Source organism: Homarus americanus, unplaced genomic scaffold, assembly GCF_018991925.1.
Source record: "Homarus americanus isolate GMGI-L3 unplaced genomic scaffold, GMGI_Hamer_2.0 scaffold58530, whole genome shotgun sequence".
NCBI classification, from domain to species: Eukaryota; Metazoa; Arthropoda; class Malacostraca; order Decapoda; family Nephropidae; genus Homarus; species Homarus americanus.
The window spans coordinates 35,001-55,356 of NW_024747958.1; the positions used below are offsets into that span (position 1 = coordinate 35,001).

A 20,356-nucleotide genomic window follows, 5' to 3' on the forward strand; every position below is an offset into this window, starting at 1 on the left:
TAACACACAATATAGTCAACTTTCCCCAGCTTGGACAAATACACAGTACAGACAACTGCAACGGAGTAACACACAACAAGACAATCAGCTTTCCCCAGCTTCGTCTAAAACACAAGAAAACCAGCTTTCCCCAGCTTGGTCTAACACACAAGACAACCAGCTTTCCCCAGCTTCGTCTAACACACACGACAACCAGCTTTCCCCAGCTTCGTCTAACACACAAGACAACCAGCTTTCCCCAGCTTGGTCTAAAACACAAGACAATCAGCTTTCCCCAGCTTCGTCTAAAACACAAGACAATCAGCTTTCTCCAGCTTCATCTAACACACAAGACAACCAGCTTTCCCCAGCTTCGTCTAAAACACAAGACAATCAGCTTTCCCCAGCTTGGTCTAAAACACAAGAAAATCAGCTTTCCCCAGCTTCATCTAACACACAAGACAACCAGCTTTCCCCAGCTTGGTCTAACACACAGTACAGGCAGCTTCCCCTAGTGCAAGTACCCCGACATAGTGAAAACTCGCTACACCATCGAGCACAAAACACGAGACGAAATCTACACCCTCGTGCATGGATACCTGCCCCTTACACCCACAATAACAATCGTACTCACACCCAGAACAACAATCGTACTCACACCCAGAACAACAATCGTACTCACACCCAGAACAACAACAATCACAGAGGATATCTACAAGCCATCTCAAGAGTAACGAGCAACAGACGAGATGAGAGAGTCGGTAAACAGTGGATAATACCTCGCGCCTTCATCACTGGAGCCAAGGGTACTCAGTGGAACACCAGGAGACGAACTAGACCCAGAGGTACTGTAACTTTGTGTACTTTTGGTTGTCTGTCGTAATAACCTAACTTAACTTGACCTGACCTGACCTGACCTGACCTGATCTGCCCTAACCTAACCTGACCTGATCTGCCCTAACCTGACCTGACCTAACCTGATCTGCCCTAACCTGACCTGACCTGAAGAGTAGACACCGCAGCTTAGTTCATTTGATGAGGCAAACTTTTCATTTTTAATTTAGCCTCCCAGCTTATTTACATAAAGGTCAAATACTAAGTTTATTTCACCTTAAGATCAACCCCCAGCTTATTTTATTTAAAGTTAAGCCCCAGCTTTTTTTCACCTTTAGATTAGAACCCCAGCTTTTCCCACCTGAAGATTAGACACTCCAGCTTATTAGACACACACACACACACACACACACACACACACACACACACACACACACACACACACACACACACACACACACACACACTACTACTACTACTACTGTCACTGGTAATCAAGTATGACGATCATCCAACTATGATACAATGATATGAGTTATTAAGGATGTCACCTTCGTTGGTGAGTTCTGAGGTGACTAAAGAGGCCGATACAGGACCGGCAGAGTCGATCACAGATGTGGCACGCGTGGGGGGCTACATCTAGTGCGGGAGGGGCTACGGCAGCGTCTTTCCGGCATTGGCACTTGTCTGCCTCGATATACAGTCGGGCTAACTCAAAAGTATTGACACCTTCTCCCCACCTAGTTATTATATATCATATTTGTATCACTTATGTTACTTGTATATTATTTGTCAATTAAGAGACCCATTCACCAATTATGTAACTGTATATTTTCACCCTTCTGGCTGCCATGCTCTTTCAATAAACCGTTAATTATTATTATTATTATTATCATTATTATTATTATTATTATTATTTTTATTATTGCATCCCATCCACTGCCTCAACACACTCACAACACACTCTCAACACACTCACAACACACTCAAGTAAAGGGAATTAATCTTTAGTTTACCCTGTGTGTATAACTATGTCTCTCTGTACAGGTGGAAGCAACATTACAAGACCCAGCTGCCAGAATGGTAAAGTGTGGCGTAGAGGAGCGTGTGTGTGTCCGTACCTCTCTAACTGGGAGGAGGAGAGTCAACGGTGTACCTGTATATATGGCACCTATGCAGACACCCAGGGCAACTGTCGCAGCTACTGACTCAAACCTAAACCTAAACTAACCTAGCCATTATTAACCTAACCTAGCCTAAACTAACCTAACCTAGCCTAAACTAACATAACCTAGCCAATATTAAGCTAAACTAACCTAGCCTAAACTAACATAACATAGCCAATATTAAGCTAGGCTAACCTAACCTAGCCAATATTAAGCTAAACTAACCTAGCCTAAACTAACATAACATAGCCAATATTAAGCTAGGCTAACCTAACCTAGCCAATATTAAGCTAAACTAACCTAGTCTAAACTAACATAACCTAGCCAATATTAAGCTAACCTAACCTAGCCAATATTAACATAACCTAACCTAACCAAACCTAACCAAACCAAACCTAACCCAACTTCGTAATGTTTAGCCTTTATGAATGACCTGAAGATTAGCCCCAAATGCTCACCTGAAAATTAGCCCCACCCTTATCAAGCCTGAAATATAACTGCCCTGAAACTTTGAGGGCTAGGGGTGGGCTAAAGGGGGCTAATCTCCACATAATCAATCTTCTTCAAATTCGACATCACAGAAATATTCTACCAATTTATCTAATATAAAAATATTATATAATTAAACTACTTCAATATTTGTATTTAATATGAAAAAAATAAATAATTATCTATAATATTTTTTTTTTTCATTATAAAATACCTGTAAACTCTTAGAGAAATATCTGAAAAAATTAATTAAAATATCCATCGGTAATTTCCTATCTAAATAATGGAAAAGACAAGCCGCCATTATTTGAAGACGTATTTGTTCTCACACACACACACACACACACACACACACGCACACACATGCACACACACGCACGCACACGCACGCACACACACACACATGCATGCACACACACGCATGCACACACACGCACGCACGCACACACACACACACACACACTAGGGCCCTCTGGTGACAGTAACACAAAACAATTTAGTATTTCCACGGTAATCTGGCCCATAAGCCACGCCCCTCATCTATACTAACAGCTGTTAGTATAACGAACGACCTTCTGGAACTGATTGAGTTCGTTAACGGAGGGGTCACTGTATGTTACAATGTTCCTCTTTTCTTTTTTGGGGGGATCAGCCCACCCAGACACAGGTCACTGACCCACATCAGGGCCTGGGGGGCGAAAATATAATAATACAGTGACCCCTCGGTTAACGAACTCAATCAGTTCCAGAAGGTCGTTCGTTAACCGAAAAGTTCGTTAACAGAAACCATTGTTTCAATGGGTGTTGTGTTGTGCTGTGTTGTGTTGTGTTGTGTTGTGTTGTGTTGTGTTGTGTTGTGCTGTGCTGTGCTGTGTTGTGTTGTGCTGTGCTGTGCTGTGTTGTGCTGTGCTGTGCTGTGCTGTGTTGTGTTGTGTTGTGTTGTCAGGGAAACAATTGAGACCCTGTGTGTAAATGAGGCAGAAAGTCAGATCATCAACCCGGGACTTGGTCACATATGGCAGCAGCAGAGTCAACCATTAGACAACACATTATGCTTCCAATATCTTCCCAGGACCTCCCTGTTTGGTACCTGCCCACTACCTACTGCCTACTAGTAAATGCTGTAGAGGTTTAACTTTATCATCATCTGTGAACAAGTATCATGAAATTTAGTGCACATGAATTAAAATCTCAGCTAATGATGGACCAGGTAGAGTTAATGATGCACCAGGTAGAGTTAATGATGAACCAAGTAGAGTTAATGATAGACCAGGTAGAGTTAATCTGTGTGTTAGACTATTCCAATGTTAACTCTACTTTACTGACAGTATGAGTTAAGTATTCAGCTGATATGTTACAGTCAGCTGATCACTACGAGGTCAGGTTAGGTTAGGTTAGGTCAGGTTAGGTTAGGTCAGGTCAGTACTATGGGTTAACTCACTTGACTGAACAACAGAGGCACCCGTTGCGTAGTTCCAGCCACTCTTCAAACAGATCGCCGTCTTGGCCTATGTTAAGGCTCTTTTCCATTGAACTTCCTGATAACAGAGAAATAAATTAACAGTAGAATGAGCAGTTTTTGTAGTCGTTCAGAGATAAATTAATTAAGAGTAGAATGAGCAGTTTTTGTAGTCGTTCAGAGATAAATTAATTAAGAGTAGAATGAGCAGTTTTTGTAGTCGTTCAGAGATAAATTAATTAAGAGTAGAATGAGCTGTTTTTGTAGTCGTTCAGAGATAAATTAATTAAGAGTAGAATGAGCTGTTTTTGTAGTCGTTCAGAGATAAATTAATTAAGAGTAGAATGAGCTGTTTTTGTAGTCGTTCAGAGATAAATTAATTAACAGTAGAATGAGCTGTTTTTGTAGTTGTTCAGAGATAAATTAATTAAGAGTAGAATGAGCAGTTTTTGTAGTCGCAGGGATGTGACTGAGGTGTAGAAAAAAACTAATAATAAAATAAATAAATAAATAAAATATTTTGAGCTGGTGGGTCCAGGGAAACACTGTTATTTTTTTCTTCTCATATTTAACTTCATTTCTCACATCCTTAGTCATTTCTTCAGGGTGTTAATAGGTTATACCAACATAGTCTATAGTCTTAATAGTTCCTTGACAAATTTTAGTGATTAATAAAGTTGAATTTGTTCAGTATTTTTAACTGTGCAACATTATTGACAGAAGGAAAACTAAAAGAAAAGATTGTTTTGTTTTCGTCTTTTTTTAAATAACAGAAAACTGCCATAAGGACACGATCACCTACATAGCTCACTTAAGACATCAATTAGGAGATGTAATTATAAAGGAAGTCATCCCACTCAGAGGTTAATATTTACTAAGTGATTTATCCCTAATGCACCAGCAACAGGGGGTTTTAATAGCATATGCAGCGCTCCACATCAGAGGGGGTGAAGCGGCAAATTCAAATAGTCGAGAAAAATGTGTTTAAAGTTTTTCTAAGTTCAAGCAACCATAACTTTGTTGTTTTTTAAGCTAGAGGGTTCATTTTTTTGTTATCGTGGGGCTCAATCCCTCACCTAGTGAACTGTGAAAACCGGAAGTTAGTACTGTGAATAGTTATTATTTTACCGTGAGTTGAATGAGAATAACTACCAGTGACGTACAGTTGTTTGATCTTCAGACCAACAATAATCGAGTTTTTCTGCTAAATTGTCTTAATATTGTTGACTAATACTGTAAAACAAGTTAAGGATTACCATAAATAACACACCCCCCCACCCCCCATAACTCCCACCCAAAAAATTTAATAATAATAAACTCATTTGCCTATCAGTATTTATCTTTCCGTCCCTATTATTAGCCAAAGACTTATAATATTGTTAATTATAATAGTGTGTAATAATAAGGTCACCACTACACTCCCTCCCCCCCCAACATAATTAACATACAAAGGCAGAGAAAAGTTCCATAATCATTGGTAAAAACAGTATATTATGACAATAGTACTACAGTCTTACTTTCTTTAATTCCTTCATTTTATTATCCTTGAAGATTGTAGTAACTTGAAGCAACGTAAATCCTACAGAGTGCGTATAACTTTAATGGCCTCCACATAATCAACCACGTGCTGATTAAAGTCTTTCTCTGCATTCTTTAAAAATCACCACACAGATTCTTCATCAACTAAAGCACTGATTATTGATGCCGGCAACAGTTCGATTTCATTATAAGACTGAGTTATGGGCCCACTTTAACTTTCATTTGTTGGGTCAGGCTCACTTTCACCACTTGTATCACCATAATCACCACTAAATTCACTATCACCAAACATTACTGGGGTGTCCACACGAGCACTGGAGTCACTAAACACACGCTCAGGGATAATGGGCTCCTGAACCCACACCAGAAGGCCTGACCTCACTCAAGTCTTGCTCTGATATTGGCCAGATATTACACAGCACTTAGTAACACTGCCACCCTCACCTACATACACAAACATCATATATTAGTTACAGGCATCCCCAGCATTACAGAAGTGTTCCGTCCCTGGAAAATTGACCGTATCGCGAAATTCCGTAACGCAAAACCTATTTTCCCATTGACTTCCATTATAAAACTGGAGATGCAATTTTTCGGCCCCAAAACAGTAATTAATGCATTTTTATGAATGAAAATAAACGTTTATGAACACATACAATACAGTACATTAAATAATTCATTATATACCTTCTTAAAACATCAAGTTTAATATCCAGTGTAATGCCTTTTTGACTTCTTTTTGCACTACTGCGGTCACTTCCACTTGATGGCCTCTTACCAGTCATCTTGAATAAGGGTAATGCACTGTACTGTACTTACTGTATGTTTGTAAAAGTTAAGTCAAACTGCTGGGGCGAGAAACATGCGCGTACACTGGATGTAAACACCAAGTAATACATACCAAACAAATGATTATTTTATATAGTGATTTGTTTTTTTTAATTGATAAAATTTACCCCAATTTCAGAAGGGTGAGTCTGGGGAGTCATGCAGACAGTTGTCATCACCAGGCGCAGGTTTGGTTCCATGGTTGGGACGAAAAAAACATCTAAGTCCAGAAGTGGATGGCTGTGGTTTAGTGTCTTCAGACTGCTTCTTGGGGGTTAACTTATAAAAGACGTCTAATGTTTGGCGTCTTTCACAAATAAGCTGTTCATTAGGTGCTAAAAAAAGATTTAACACCACAAACTGCAATCCTGCTCTGATCTGTACTGTAGTTATTGTCTTCCAAGAGCTGCAACTGCTTATCAACTTCCCTCAGGATAGAAGACAAAACAGAAGTGGGAAGCTCTCGTTGTTTTGCATCCTGGACTTCATCATCTTGTACTTCCCCAGCAGTTGTTGTAGAGAGAGGTCTTCACAGTGAGACTCGAGCAGTTCCTCAACATTAGCCTTTCCACTTCAGCAAAGCCAACTTACTTCACAAGAGAAACACAATTTTCTTTTATTTTTGGGAGCTCCTCTGATGGATCAAAGCCTTTAAAATCATGAATTAAATCTGGGAGAAGCTTCTGCCAAACTCCACTCAAGCAGTCCTTACTTACATCACCCCAGGCCTCCACAATGATGTCAATTGCATTCTTGATGTTGAAACTTTTCCAAAACTGAAGAACACTGGCCTTATCATCTTCCTCAGTAGCTGCAATAAGTATCGTAAATGTACGCCTCATATAATAGGCTTTGAAGGCTGCTATTACTCCTTGGTCCATTGGTTGAAGGAGAGATGCTGTATTTGGAGGGAGAAAGGTCAGGAAGCTCTCAATGGTGGAGGGCAGCTTGGTGCATTATCTAAAATGAGGAGAATCTTAAAATCTATATTCTTCTTGTAATCATTTTTAAAAACATCCACAACAAAGTCAGAAAAAATTTGTCCCGTCATCCAAACCTTTTATGCTCGACCTAAAGTAAACACCTAGAGTAGACTTTATGTAACCCTTTAAAGCTCGCGGGTTGACAGAGTGATACACCAGCACAGGCTTAAGTCTCCACTAGCACCCAATAACACTGTCATGCAGTCCTTAAAGCCTGGAAATGTGAGTTCTTGTTGACATGGCGCTTCCAGTATAAACCCGTTTCATCCAATATCTTCACAATGGGAGGAAATGCCCGGGCACTTTCTTCGTCCGCACCGGCTGCTTCACCACATAACATGACATTATCAAACACACAGCGGTTCTTAAAGCCAGAAGACCATCCACTGCTGACACTAAAGGCAACAACATCAGCAGAGTTTTCAGCTTTTTTCTTTAGGTCCTCATAAGGCTTTCTCTTTAATGGTGAGACAGTTGGTCCCAGATCGCTTTTTCGTTTGATCTTCTATCCAAACACTTAGAAGCCATTCCATCTCCTCAAGTTCCTTTGGCCGTGATCTCACACTTTTGCGAGCACTCAAGGTTTGTCCAGCAAGACAGCTTGCTTTAATCTTTGCTGCATTGTCTCTAATGGTGCGTAAAGTAGACTCCTTTATTCCCGTTGCACGCACAATATCACGCGTTCTTTCCTTACGTTCAAAAAGCTCGATAACGTCGAGCTTCTCTTCAAGTGCTATAGCCTTTCTCTTGCGATCATCGCCGGGAATGCGATCACCAGAAAGCTTCTTGGAGATATTCTTCTTTTCCATATTCACAGTTAATACCACAAAACTGGAGAAATAGTAAGCAAAAATCACCGAGGACGCTTCAAGACAACCCACGTGTTTCAGCTGATCGTGTGATGGAAACAGAGAACGTGGGTGTAAAACACTATTTTTTTTCTCTTTTATTTACAATTTTACAATATACAAAGTACAATACATAAATATTACATAAATTATTTCTGCAATTATTCACAAACAAAACGCATGAATCAATTGAACATGTAATGTCGAACGTGAAGTGTAAACACTGCATAACCCCACGCCAAGCGACAGTACACCTAAAACATTCGAGTGGAATAGCGTTACAGCCAACACTCGTTCACGTTTCACAAATATCGTTCTTCTATTCATTAATCGCGTTATAGCCAATTCGTGTTGACAAAACACGCGTTGTAGCAGAACTGACTGTATATCAGAAATTGTCCTGTACAGAGATAGAAATTACCATTACAATAATAATAGTTGCCAACAAGACATAATACTGACAGCTCTGTCCTCTTGCTCCACCTTAATACACCCCTTGCTGTACTGCTTCCCTCCCTTATTATATTAATGTACAGTATAGTCTCGATTTACGCGGATTTCCTTTACGAGTTTGGTCCTTTACACGGCACCTGACCAGACCGGCAATTATTAGTTACACGGTTCATTTCATCATATACGCGGGAAGCGGCGCGGGCAGGGTGCGCACAAGGTCGCCCAGTCAACAAAACATTACCAAGTTCTTCACCCGCCACCCAACACAGCCGGCCCAAGTCAGTGATAGTGAGGATATGGACTTTGAGGGGTTTGACAAAGAGGCCCTTCAAGCCTCTGTGGTGGATAGTGATACAGGTGATACAGGTGAGGGCCAATAATCTGCCCTCTGCCTCGGAACCAATATTATTGATATTTCTCTTAAATATTAATTGTGTGTGCATACCATCATAAAATTGTGTCGGAGAAAGTGGAGTTTGGAGGTCGGCCCAGTCTCTATCTAAATTAATCCCATATGTTCTGTTATTTCTTTTACGCGTTTCTCGTTTTACGCAGACCTCGACGGATTTAATTGACAGCGTAAACTGAGATTATACTGTACATCAACTCAACAGTAAAATATGTATATACTTATAATATAAATGTAATAAAATAAATAAATAATGAAGTGGTAACCGTGGTAACATGTTGTTATTACCACCATGCTGTTGTACTATTGATACTAAATGTTACATAATACTTCCTTGAGATAAATGTACAGTATATATCAGGTGCAGCTCAGGTGCTCAACTGGCTCAGTCATGGTAATATTGTTATCCACTCTGTGTTCTTCTGGCTAAATAAACTGTTTCAATAGACTGTATCAGTCAGTGTAGTGGTGCTGTGGTGGTGTACAGTGTGGTGCTGTGGTGGTGTACAGTGTGGTGCTGTGGTGGTGTACAGTGTGGTGCTGTGGTGGGGATGGTCTACACAGTGTGGTACTGTGGTGGGATAACGCTCATAGGTTTACCCCTGGGATATATGGACCCCCCTGCCATACACCCCCATCACCTGAATTCCAACCCCTAAAGTTGTCCACCATCAATCAGCTTAATCCATTTATATAAACATCACTACAGAGGAGTATAACAACTTTTTAAGACAACTGTATATTAAAAATTTTCATTATCTAATTTTACTTATTTATTTATATTTTTTAATCTGATTGGAAGCCATTTTGGGTGTTTACAATATGATGCAAATCCCCAACAGACTGCAGTATTTCTCATCTCGTAAAACACATTATTTTTTTCCAAGACAAATATCCCTTAAAGTTACTGAGCAGAGAGGTGCTTATAGTCCGTCATGAGTTGCAGACAGCTCCTCCCCGACTTACGACCACCCGCACTGATGGCGGCCTCAGTCGTACCCAAATGTGGTCAAATTACGTATTTTTTGAGTCCCGACGTCGGTACACGGAGAAAGTTTTCGTTTGTAATTCACTTTAAAATGGCTGGCAAGGTTAAAAGTGAGAGTTTTGTGGAGCTGAGAAGAAAAAGAGACAACCATTTTAGATTTTCTATGTGTTATTTAAGCATTTTCAACTTACGACCTGGATTTGGGTCCCTAACCCCGTCGTAAGTTCAGGAGGAGCTGCTTATATATACAGTGGTCCCTCGGTTAACGAGCGCCTCGGTTAACGAGATTTCGGTTGACGAGTTACCTTCCATAAGATTCTTAACTTCGGTTAACGAGCAATCCCTCGATTAACGAGTTTCTTAAGAGCCGACCTCAACATGTTTTCACTTGCACTGAGCGGTCAACCAGCTGTAGTATTAGTCTGCCAATACAGTAATCGGTTCTAGGGCTTAAATTCCTTACTATTTTAGCAAATATCAAGAAGTTTATACTATTCAAAAATTTTAAAAGTCAAATATTAAATTTTTTAGTCATTTTAACAATTATTGAACATAACTGAAGGTAAAGTGACTAGTTTAATGCGCGCCATCCAGCCTCTTAACACAGCAAACAGGCGTTAGTCTCTCTCTGTTTTCAGTGGAGGTAACATCTTGCTTGAGACTCTCTTCAACTAAATGCTTTTTTTCTGTGTTTCCAAGCAAATTATTGGTCATTTTGAAATTTATTTTACATATTGACAATATATAATGCAGTGCAGTGTTGATTTAAAGAAAATAATCTTGAATTACACCAAGAGAACTAAAATTTTATGGGTGAAATGGCACCATGGGGTGACTTCTCTTCCACCCCGATGCCTTCTCTTCTCCCTTCTCCTCCACCCCCATTCTAATTCCCATCATCATCATCCAGGAGCCTTCTACATACACACCTCAAAGTAAGTGTACTTTTCTACATTTTTTGTTGAATTTAGGCAATTTTCGGTGAGCTGGAACCAATTACCCAAAAACCCATTGAAACAATGGTTTCGGTTAACGAGTTTTTCGGTTAACGAACGACCTTCTGGAACGGATTGTGCTCGTCAACCGAGGGACCACTGTATTAGAAAAAGGTCTTAGAATTGTCTAAACATTATGAAAAACAAATATATTAGAAAAAGGTCTTAGAATTGTCTAAACATTATGAAAAACATAAATATATTAGAAAAAGGTCTTAGAATTGTCTAAACATTATGAAAAACGTATTAATAACAGCGAGAAAAATAACAGTGTAAGATCTAAAATTCACCGAGCATCAAGACAGAGGTGGTGGAGCAACACAACACAACACAACACAACACAACACAACACAACACAACACAAGCTTACCTTCACCAAACTCATTCAGTATAACAGCAATCTTCTTGTTATGTTGTTGAGTCAGGATGTAGTTAAGAAGAGTTGTCTTTCCAGCCCCGAGGTAGCCAGTGAGGATGGTAACAGGGACGCGAGGTAGTTCCTTCACTTCTACCAGGTGAGGTACTTGGTCTTCCTCCTCCTCCTCCTCTTCTCTCACTAACATGGGCACAACATCATCATCTCCTCCCATGTTGTCTAAAGTACCTGTAACAAGTTGGTATTTTAGTCAACTCAACCTACACAAAGGCAGGGCCGGATTTACCTACTTGAGGGACCCAGGCCAAACTCATCAGTGGGCCCCCAAATTTATATACACACACACACAGGTTGTACCTCTCTAGTCCGGCAACCTCGGGACCTGACCGGTGCCGGACCATGGATATTCACCCATTTCCTGGATAGATAGTGACTTGTGCGTATGCTTGGAAGCACTAGTACCACTTTCACTGCTTCGTGGTCTCTTTGAAAACATATTGAAGGGTTAAATGTCGTACAATAGGTTATCAAATTTCGCGAGTTTTTAATTCAACGTTTTTTTTATTTGGACACACAAAAAACATTACACAATTTAAAATTTTGACGGCGGAAACTCGAATTTCGACGGGTTTGAGCGGCCCGCCAACGTTCAGACGTGCACAATCGTGTAAACAGCGGCATTTCTCTTATAGTATACGAAAGACTCATTTTTGTTTATTACTGAATGTTTTTTTGATTGAATTAATGTTTGTGTGTGCAAAATGAACAATACAATTCATTAATAATACGTAGAATATTAAAACACACGAGGAGACGAGACGGCATTGTTTTCGTTGTTTACAAAACCAGTGACTGACTGGTTCTACATATAAAACTGAAGAAAATAAGACTGGTTGTAGCTGTAGTAAAATTAATGTAAAAAAAAAAATAAGGTTGTTTTAAGTAATGTGAAAACATATCATCATTATTCTACATAAGAATATGAAAGCAACACTTATTTACTGTTCATATATATTTTAATTAATGTTTCTGAATTTAAAACATAAATTCTACCCACTAGTGGTGGTAGAGTTGAAAACATAAGGACAGCCAATGTTGTTGTGTGTGTTTTTACTTGGATGACAAAGTTGCCAAGTCATCAGGTTCAACTCTAGCTGAAGCTGTAGAACATAAGAACTTTTTCTGTGTTGTTTTTAGTTTTTATTTAACTTTATCTGTGTTATTTTCGGTGGTTTATTAGGATGTTGCTTTATTACAGGTAATAATTCGCCAAAAAAGTAGGGTAAATAAGGCAAAATTTAGCCAAACATCGAAAGTACCAGACTCAAATTAATTTTCTCCACGGGCAAACTAAAATCGTGTTCATGTTTGAAATAATTATTGTGTGAATCTTTATATAATTTAGTTAAATATCTTTCTCGTCAGAAACGGTCATTATTAATAAACTCATTTAGAAATACATCATTACTTCACAAATTTGTACAGGTTTGCAACAGCCAATCAGCAGTGAGTATTGAGGAGGGGGCAGGGCACCTTTTCTCAGCTGGTATAACACACAACTGTACTATAATAATTATAATGAACAATACATTAATGTCTCTGTTCCCGGAGTCCCTCAAACACTCAACTCCCCAGTGGCCCCAATTGAAATTTTCTCAGAAAATCGTTCCAAATGCCGGAATTTTCCATAAAATTCCGGCTTTGGGAAAAATTTTCCGAGGGCCACATTTTCCGGAAAATTCAGAGAAAATTTTCCCGGTACCGGAAAATTCCGTGGATGGGGGAGTTTTTTCCGGGTTTGAGAGAGTCGTCTCGTTACCTGTAAATCTGTCATTCCCGGAAGTGTTGTGGACCAATTGTTGTGGTTAAGGAGATATTACTGTACTGTATATAATAATTTTCATTTCGCAATTTTGAAATTCGCGAGCACTACCTAACGTAACCAAGTCTTATATTTGGCGTAAAATATTGCAAGATCCAGCCGGCCGAACGCTGGCCACCGTCTCGAATGACATCACACGGGTTATCCCCGCGCCACCGCCCGGGCTGTTAGTGTGTGCTGCCACCTGTTGAGTAAAGATAATGGCCTCAACCTCACCTGGGGGTCCTACAGACTCACCTAAGAGGCCAAATAAGTAAAAGAAGCGGGACTATCACAAGGGAGTTAAGTACTCGATGCAGGATAAGCAGCGTGTGATTAAGTTACTCGAGGAAGAACTAAACACTAGTGAGATGAGAAAGATTAATGGTGTTCGGGAAAGCACAATAAAGGCAAAGAAAGACGAGATTAAGAAGTTGTTCGGTGTAAACGTTGGTGCGTCAAATAGAGTCGCGTTTGAGTCCACTGAGTAAACCAGGCTGATGGCTGTGACACAACATTTTTTGAGGGAGTGTCTTGTTGGCTGTGTGACACAAGTGTTGGTGGATCACTCAACCAACACCTGATCTTTTATGATGCTGCAGCAATATAGAAAAACATAAATAATCACCCTCAATTTGGTGCTTCTGTTGGCCGGCCGGCCGGCAAACTTTAAGAGAACGTCGTGGTGTGAAATGTGAACGGTACAGCGGAGAAGTTTCCCCTGCGGACGAGGTGACCGCGGGTTAATTCCCAGAGACGGCAGACCAACGTGTAGAAGAAGGTAGATACTCGTTGGATCAAATTTATAATTGTGATGAAACCGTTCAACTGGAAACAATCTCCCCGTGTTACTATCATATCAGAGGACGACAAACGGGGTAAAGATGACCGACTCACTGCTTTACTAACACAGATGCATCAGGTCAGCATAAGATGAAGCCCTCAGTCACCTGCCGATCAAAGAAGCCCTCAGTCACCTGCCGATCAAAGAAGCCCTCGTGCCTACCGCAATTTTGACTTCTATAACTTGAGTGTATTGGAAACAAAATCACAAGGACTACACGACGCGAAATATTTCCCACGAGTTGTTTGACGAGTGTCTTGTGCCCGACTCACGACGGAACTGACGGAACTTGAATTTCAATTTAAAAATTCTTCTATTTATGGACAATGCTCCTGGACATACCTGGTATCTGACTGGCAGACACTTGAACAAGAAATAATTACCAATGTGAAGTTGCTTTACAATAAGGCAGTTCACGACAGAATGAGGAAAGCCACAGACTCTCAAGATGAAGTGAACGAAATAAACAACACTAACGATAGCAATGTGGAAGACGACCCCGCTTCGGTCTCTGGCAACTGCCCCACCTTGCCGCAAGACCCTGCTAGTATCTCCCGTACTGACATCGCTCAACAGAATGCGCTCTCTGTCAAGCAATTATGGAAGCAATTTCATATCCTACGTGTAGTGGACCACATGGTAGCCGCACGGAACAAAATCTCATTGGCAACCATTAAACATGCTTGGAGACCTCTCTTACCACACCCGAGTGACGCAAGGTCGGTCGTGCGGAAACGGACGGATTTATTGGAAGCTGTGGTAGAAAGTGCGAGGAGCGTCCCGGCACCAGGTTTCCTCTACGACGCCATAGAGGAACCCAAACACAAGATCACAGCCGGCAAGTTGTCTCCGGCACTCGTTCGAACATCCGAGAACCGGCGAAAGACAAACCAACGCCGGCGGTCACCAATCACACGACACGACACGACACGACACGACACGACACGACACGACACGGCACGGCACGGAACGGCACGGCACGCCGACACGTTAGCGGTGCACTCCAGAACATAGTTGTCGGAGAAGAGGCGGAGGAGAAAACACAGGATATTACCACCGAGGACTTGATAGGATGTGAACCAGGGCCACAACTAGCCTTCCCATCCCCAGCCTCTGATATACAACACCACCCAAGCTCATCAAGTCTGGGTAAATAACAGGTTGATGGACAGTGGCCAGTTTATATTGTTATTTTTTACATTAGTTTATGTATTTGAATTTGGCCCAATTTTTCCAGTCTATATTACTCGCAAAATACAAGATCTTACTGTACAAAAAATACAAAGTATCCAATTTCTCAAAAAAGAGTTAAAAATGAACCCAATTTCTGGTAATGTATACAATTTGTATCATTTTGGTCAGTGGCATAAAAACTTACACCTACTCATTTCTGCCTAACCTGGAGTAATAAGACAATGGAGAATGAAGCATAACTAAGATTAATAGAGTTAAGAACTTTGTGTTATGTCACTATGTTTAATAAATAGTAATTAAGATAAAATTGTGTGAGACTAACTCATTATGTATCAGATGGATCACCATGTAATATTATGAACATCTCCTCTGTAGGTTTTGACCACATCAATAAATATTGAATGAGTCAAAAGGGGAGTTTCAATCATTCCCTTCGACTTGCCCGTCACCTGAACGACCTTAACCAAGGCGTTTACAGTTATGTAATATACACATATCAAATAGTGTATTGTGCATAATGAATATATTTCTGAATATCTTTAAGAGTTGTGAGGGATAAAAGCTTCACCCATTCTACTCTCACTGCACAGTAAGTCAGTGAAGAGTTGTTGATTGAAGGAAATTGTGAATATTTAAGTTTTAATGAAAAATGGTTAGGTTAGGTTAGGCTACGTCACGTTTAATTCAGAAATAACCAAGTTTTAACACATTTTACATAACTGGGACAGTGTTCACTACAAAACAGTGAAATTGAAACATTTTTAAATTTGTTTAATATTGAGCTGGTGTTAAGTGTTGCAGTAGTGGGTGTTGCTTCTGGTAACATGTGTTGGTGGTGACTCAGCTGGTGTTAGTGGGTGTTGCTTCTGGTAACATGTGTTGGTGGTGACTCAGCTGGTGTTGCTTCTGGTAACATGTGTTGGTGGGTGTTGCTTCTGGTAACATGTGTTGGTGGTGACTCAGCTGGTGTTAGTGGGTGTTGCTTCTGGTAACATGTGTTGGTGGTGACTCAGCTGGTGTTAAGTGTTGAGTGGTGGGTGTTGCTTCTGGTAACATGTGTTGGTGGTGACTCAGTGCTCAGCTAGTGTTAAGTGTTGCAGTAGTGGGTGTGTTGCTTCTGGTAACATGTGTTGGTGGTGACTCAGTCTCGCTGGTGTTGTGTTGCATGGTGGTGTTGCTTCTGGTAACATGTGTTGGTGGTGACTCAGCTGGTGTTAGTGTTGGTAGTGGTGTTGCTTCTGGTAGCATGTGTTGGTGGTGACTCAGTGACTCTCAGCTGGTGTTAAGTGTTGCAGTGTGGTGTTGCTGGTAACATGTGTTGGTGGTGACTCAGCTGGTGTTATGTTGCAGTAGTGGGTGTTGCTTCTGGTAACATGTGTTGGTGGTGACTCAGCTGGTGTTGCTTCTGGTAACATGTGTTGTGGGTGTTGCTTCTGGTAACATGTGTTGGTGGTGACTCAGCTGGTGTTGCTTCTGTTAACATGTGTTAGTGGGTGTTGCTTCTGGTAACATGTGTTGGTGGTGACTCAGCTGGTGTTGCTTCTGGTAACATGTGTTAGTGGTGTTGCTTCTGGTAACATGTGTTGGTGGTGACTCAGCTGGTGTTAAGTGTTGCAGTAGTGGGTGTTGCTTCTGGTAACATGTGTTGGTGGTGACTCAGCTGGTGTTGCTTCTGGTAACATGTGTTGTGGTGACTCAGCTTAAGTGTTGAGTAGTGGGTGTTGCTTCTGGTAACATGTGTTGGTGGTGACTCAGCTGGTGTTGCTTCTGGTAACATGTGTTGGTGGTGACTCAGCTGGTGTTGCTTCTGGTAACATGTGTTGGTGACTCAGCTGGTGTTGCTTCTGGTAACATGTGTTAGTGGGTGTTGCTTCTGGTAACATGTGTTGGTGGTGACTCAGCTGTGTTAGTGTTGCAGTAGTGGGTGTTGCTTCTGGTAACATGTGTTGGTGGTGACTCAGCTGGTGTTGCTTCTGGTAACATGTGTTGGTGGGTGTTGCTTCTGGTAACATGTGTTGGTGGTGACTCAGCTGGTGTTGCTTCTGGTAACATGTGTTGGTGGGTGTTGCTTCTGGTAACATGTGTTGGTGGTGACTCAGCTGTTGCTTCTGGTAACATAGTGGGTGTTGCTTCTGGTAACATGTGTGGTGGTGACTCAGCTGGTGTTGCTTCTGGTAACATGTGTTGGTGGTGACTCAGCTGGTGTTGCTTCTGGTAACATGTGTTGGTGGTGACTCAGCTGGTGTTGCTTCTGGTAACATGTGTTGGTGGTGACTCAGCTGGTGTTGCTTCTGGTAACATGTGTTGGTGGTGACTCAGCTGGTAGCATGTTGGTGGTGACTCTCCATCAAGTAAGGCCGCTGGCTGACTGAGTCTGTTTTAACAACAACAGTAGTGACACTGTCCCTACACTCTCCATGTGCACCAACAACTGGTGGTAGTGACACACATTACCCACCAACAGACAGTACTGTACTAGACAGGTAACACGTCTTACTAAAGTACCACGGTTCACCTTGGCTATATATAAGTTAATAAACAACTCACAGTGACCTAGTGAAGTATTAAATCATCCAAGTTTGTATTTTAATTAACACATTTTGGTCGACTTAATGTTTACAACTGAGGCGATGAACACTGTTAATAACTTACCACGAACAACTCAACTTTACCTAATATAAACTAACATCACATAGTTTAAACAATTATTATTTACTGAAAAACAAAATTTACTCTACTACTGATACACTTTTAAATAATTGTATTACATCTACTTATTATTGCATTATAAACTGAACACTAAGTAATATTAAGCCATCATCAGGTAGTTATCGTGACACTAATTGATAATAAACTATCACCAGGTAGTTATAGTAACACTAAGTAATAATAAACTGTCATCAGGTAGTTATGTTAGGTATATATTAGTTAGTTGAGGTTAATCAATAAATAAACTAGTTCGTGGTAATATTATAACACTGATCAGCTCCCCTCCCCCCAGTACCAAGGAAAGTACTTTATATACTTTCTTTGGCCGATAATTTTACATATATATTCATTAGTCTCTGTTACGGTACACCTCGGCTATGAGAATTAGTGGTGTGAGTTTACATTAATTTGCAAAGGTTAACTTTTATAAATGAATCAGTGTTTGAGCTGTACTGCCAAGAGGATAAAAGTAAATATTCTTTTATTATTTCATAACTTGATCTGTGTATTATTTTATTGTTTTATGCTCTTATATTGGGTGATAAAAGTGTTTGTATTACACAGTGTTATTAATTTTTTTACATTGTTCTACATAAAACATATAAATGGGGTCTGCCCGTTTCGTCACCACTGCTCTACCCGTTTCGTCACCGCGTTCATTCCCATCATTATATACATGAAAGTAACTATTGTTGGATATAAAATAACAACAACACAAAGATAATTTATTAAAGACTAAAATAAAACCTAAAAACATCCGGTACCGGGGTTTGTGCGTCATATAGAGCTGATATAATGTTAAATACTTTACCTTGTACCCTACCTGCCACCCAACAGCTAACCCGCCAATGTACTGACAGACTGAGACCTTCACAAGTGTAGCGAGGTACAGCCCACATTATGGTGCCAATGTTAGAATTGTTAAAACACTGTACCTAGGCTATATAAGATCTCTGATAGATTACACACCAGCCTGGTCCTCGTGACGGGAAAGGCGTTGACGCTCGGAGAAAATGCTAAATAAAGCCTCAGAATTATCCTAGGATGTCCCATGAGCACTAAAGTACTTAATATGAGGGAAGAACTACTGTAGGTATACCCAGTGTTAAAGATATGAAGTCAACCTCATGATAGCCCTGAGGCTTCTGGTGCGGGATCCTGATAACATTACTTCTAAGAAACCGCTGCAATATGTAATGCAGAAACTGGTGAGTCTAAATGGATCCAAACTACAGCTACACATATGAAGATGTTTGACTAGACCATCTGTACAGCTGAGACAGCAGCGCTTCCTGCCACCCTGGACAGTTCCTGATATCACAACACCCACGTACCCGCCTACACGACTGACCACCCTGGCGGACAGTTCCTATATCTCAACACCCCAATTCGCCACACGACTGACCACCCTGGCGGACAGTTCCTTCGATATCACAACACCTCGTACCCGCCTACACACGACTGACCACCCTGGCGGACAGTTCCCTTCGATATCACAACACCTCGTACCCGCTACGACTGACCACCCCTGACGTTCCTCTTCGATATCACAACACCTCGTACCCGCTTACACGACTGACCACCCTGGCGGACAGTTCCTTCGATATCACAACACCCTCGTACCCGCCTACACGACTGACCACCCTGGCGGACAGTCTTCATATCTCAACACCTCGAACCCGCCCACCGACTGACCACCCTGGCGGACAGTTCCTCGATATCACAACACCCTCGCACGCCTTTAACGACTGACCACCCTGGCGGACAGTTCCTTCGATATCACAACACCCTCGTACCCGCCTACACGACTGACCACCTGGCGGACAGTTCCTTTACACTAACACCTCGATACCTGCCACACGACTGACCACCCTGGCGGACAGTTCCTTCGATATCACAACACCCTCGTACCCGCCTCACGACTGACCACCCTGGCGGACAGTTCCTTCGATATCATAACACCTCTGACTCGCTTTACACGACTGACCACCCTGGCGGATAGTTCCTTCGATATCTCAACACCCTCGAATTCCGCCTACACGACTGACCACCCTGGCGGACAGTTCCCTCTGATATCACAACACCCTCGTACTCCGACACGATTGACCACCCTGGCGGACAGTTCCTGATATCTCAACACCCACGTACCCGCCTACACGACTGACCACCCTGGCGGACAGTTCCTTCGATATCTCAACACCACGTGCCTCCACGACTGACCACCCTGGCGGACAGTTCCCTTCTATCTCAACACTGCATTCCGCTTCACACGACTGACCACCCTGGCGGACAGTTCCCTTCGATATCTCAACACCCTCGCATTCGCCTACACGACTGACCACCCTGGACAGTTCCCTTCATCTCAACACCCTCGTACCCGCCTACACGACTGACCACCCTGG

General features: G+C 41.4%; 1 protein-coding gene across 1 annotated transcript in view; it reads right to left on the reverse strand.

Moving 5' to 3' along the window:
- The window catches only part of LOC121879892 (COBW domain-containing protein 1-like), a 40,561-nt gene extending 22,649 nt beyond the window's left edge, over positions 1–17,912 (reverse strand). The window contains 3 exon segments of the mRNA XM_042386677.1: positions 3,910–4,006; positions 11,341–11,574; positions 17,793–17,912. Of these exon segments, the coding sequence (XP_042242611.1) occupies positions 3,910–4,006; positions 11,341–11,560 (317 nt within the window). The 5' untranslated portion in view covers positions 11,561–11,574; positions 17,793–17,912.
- Between the last annotated feature and the right edge of the window lie 2,444 nt (positions 17,913–20,356).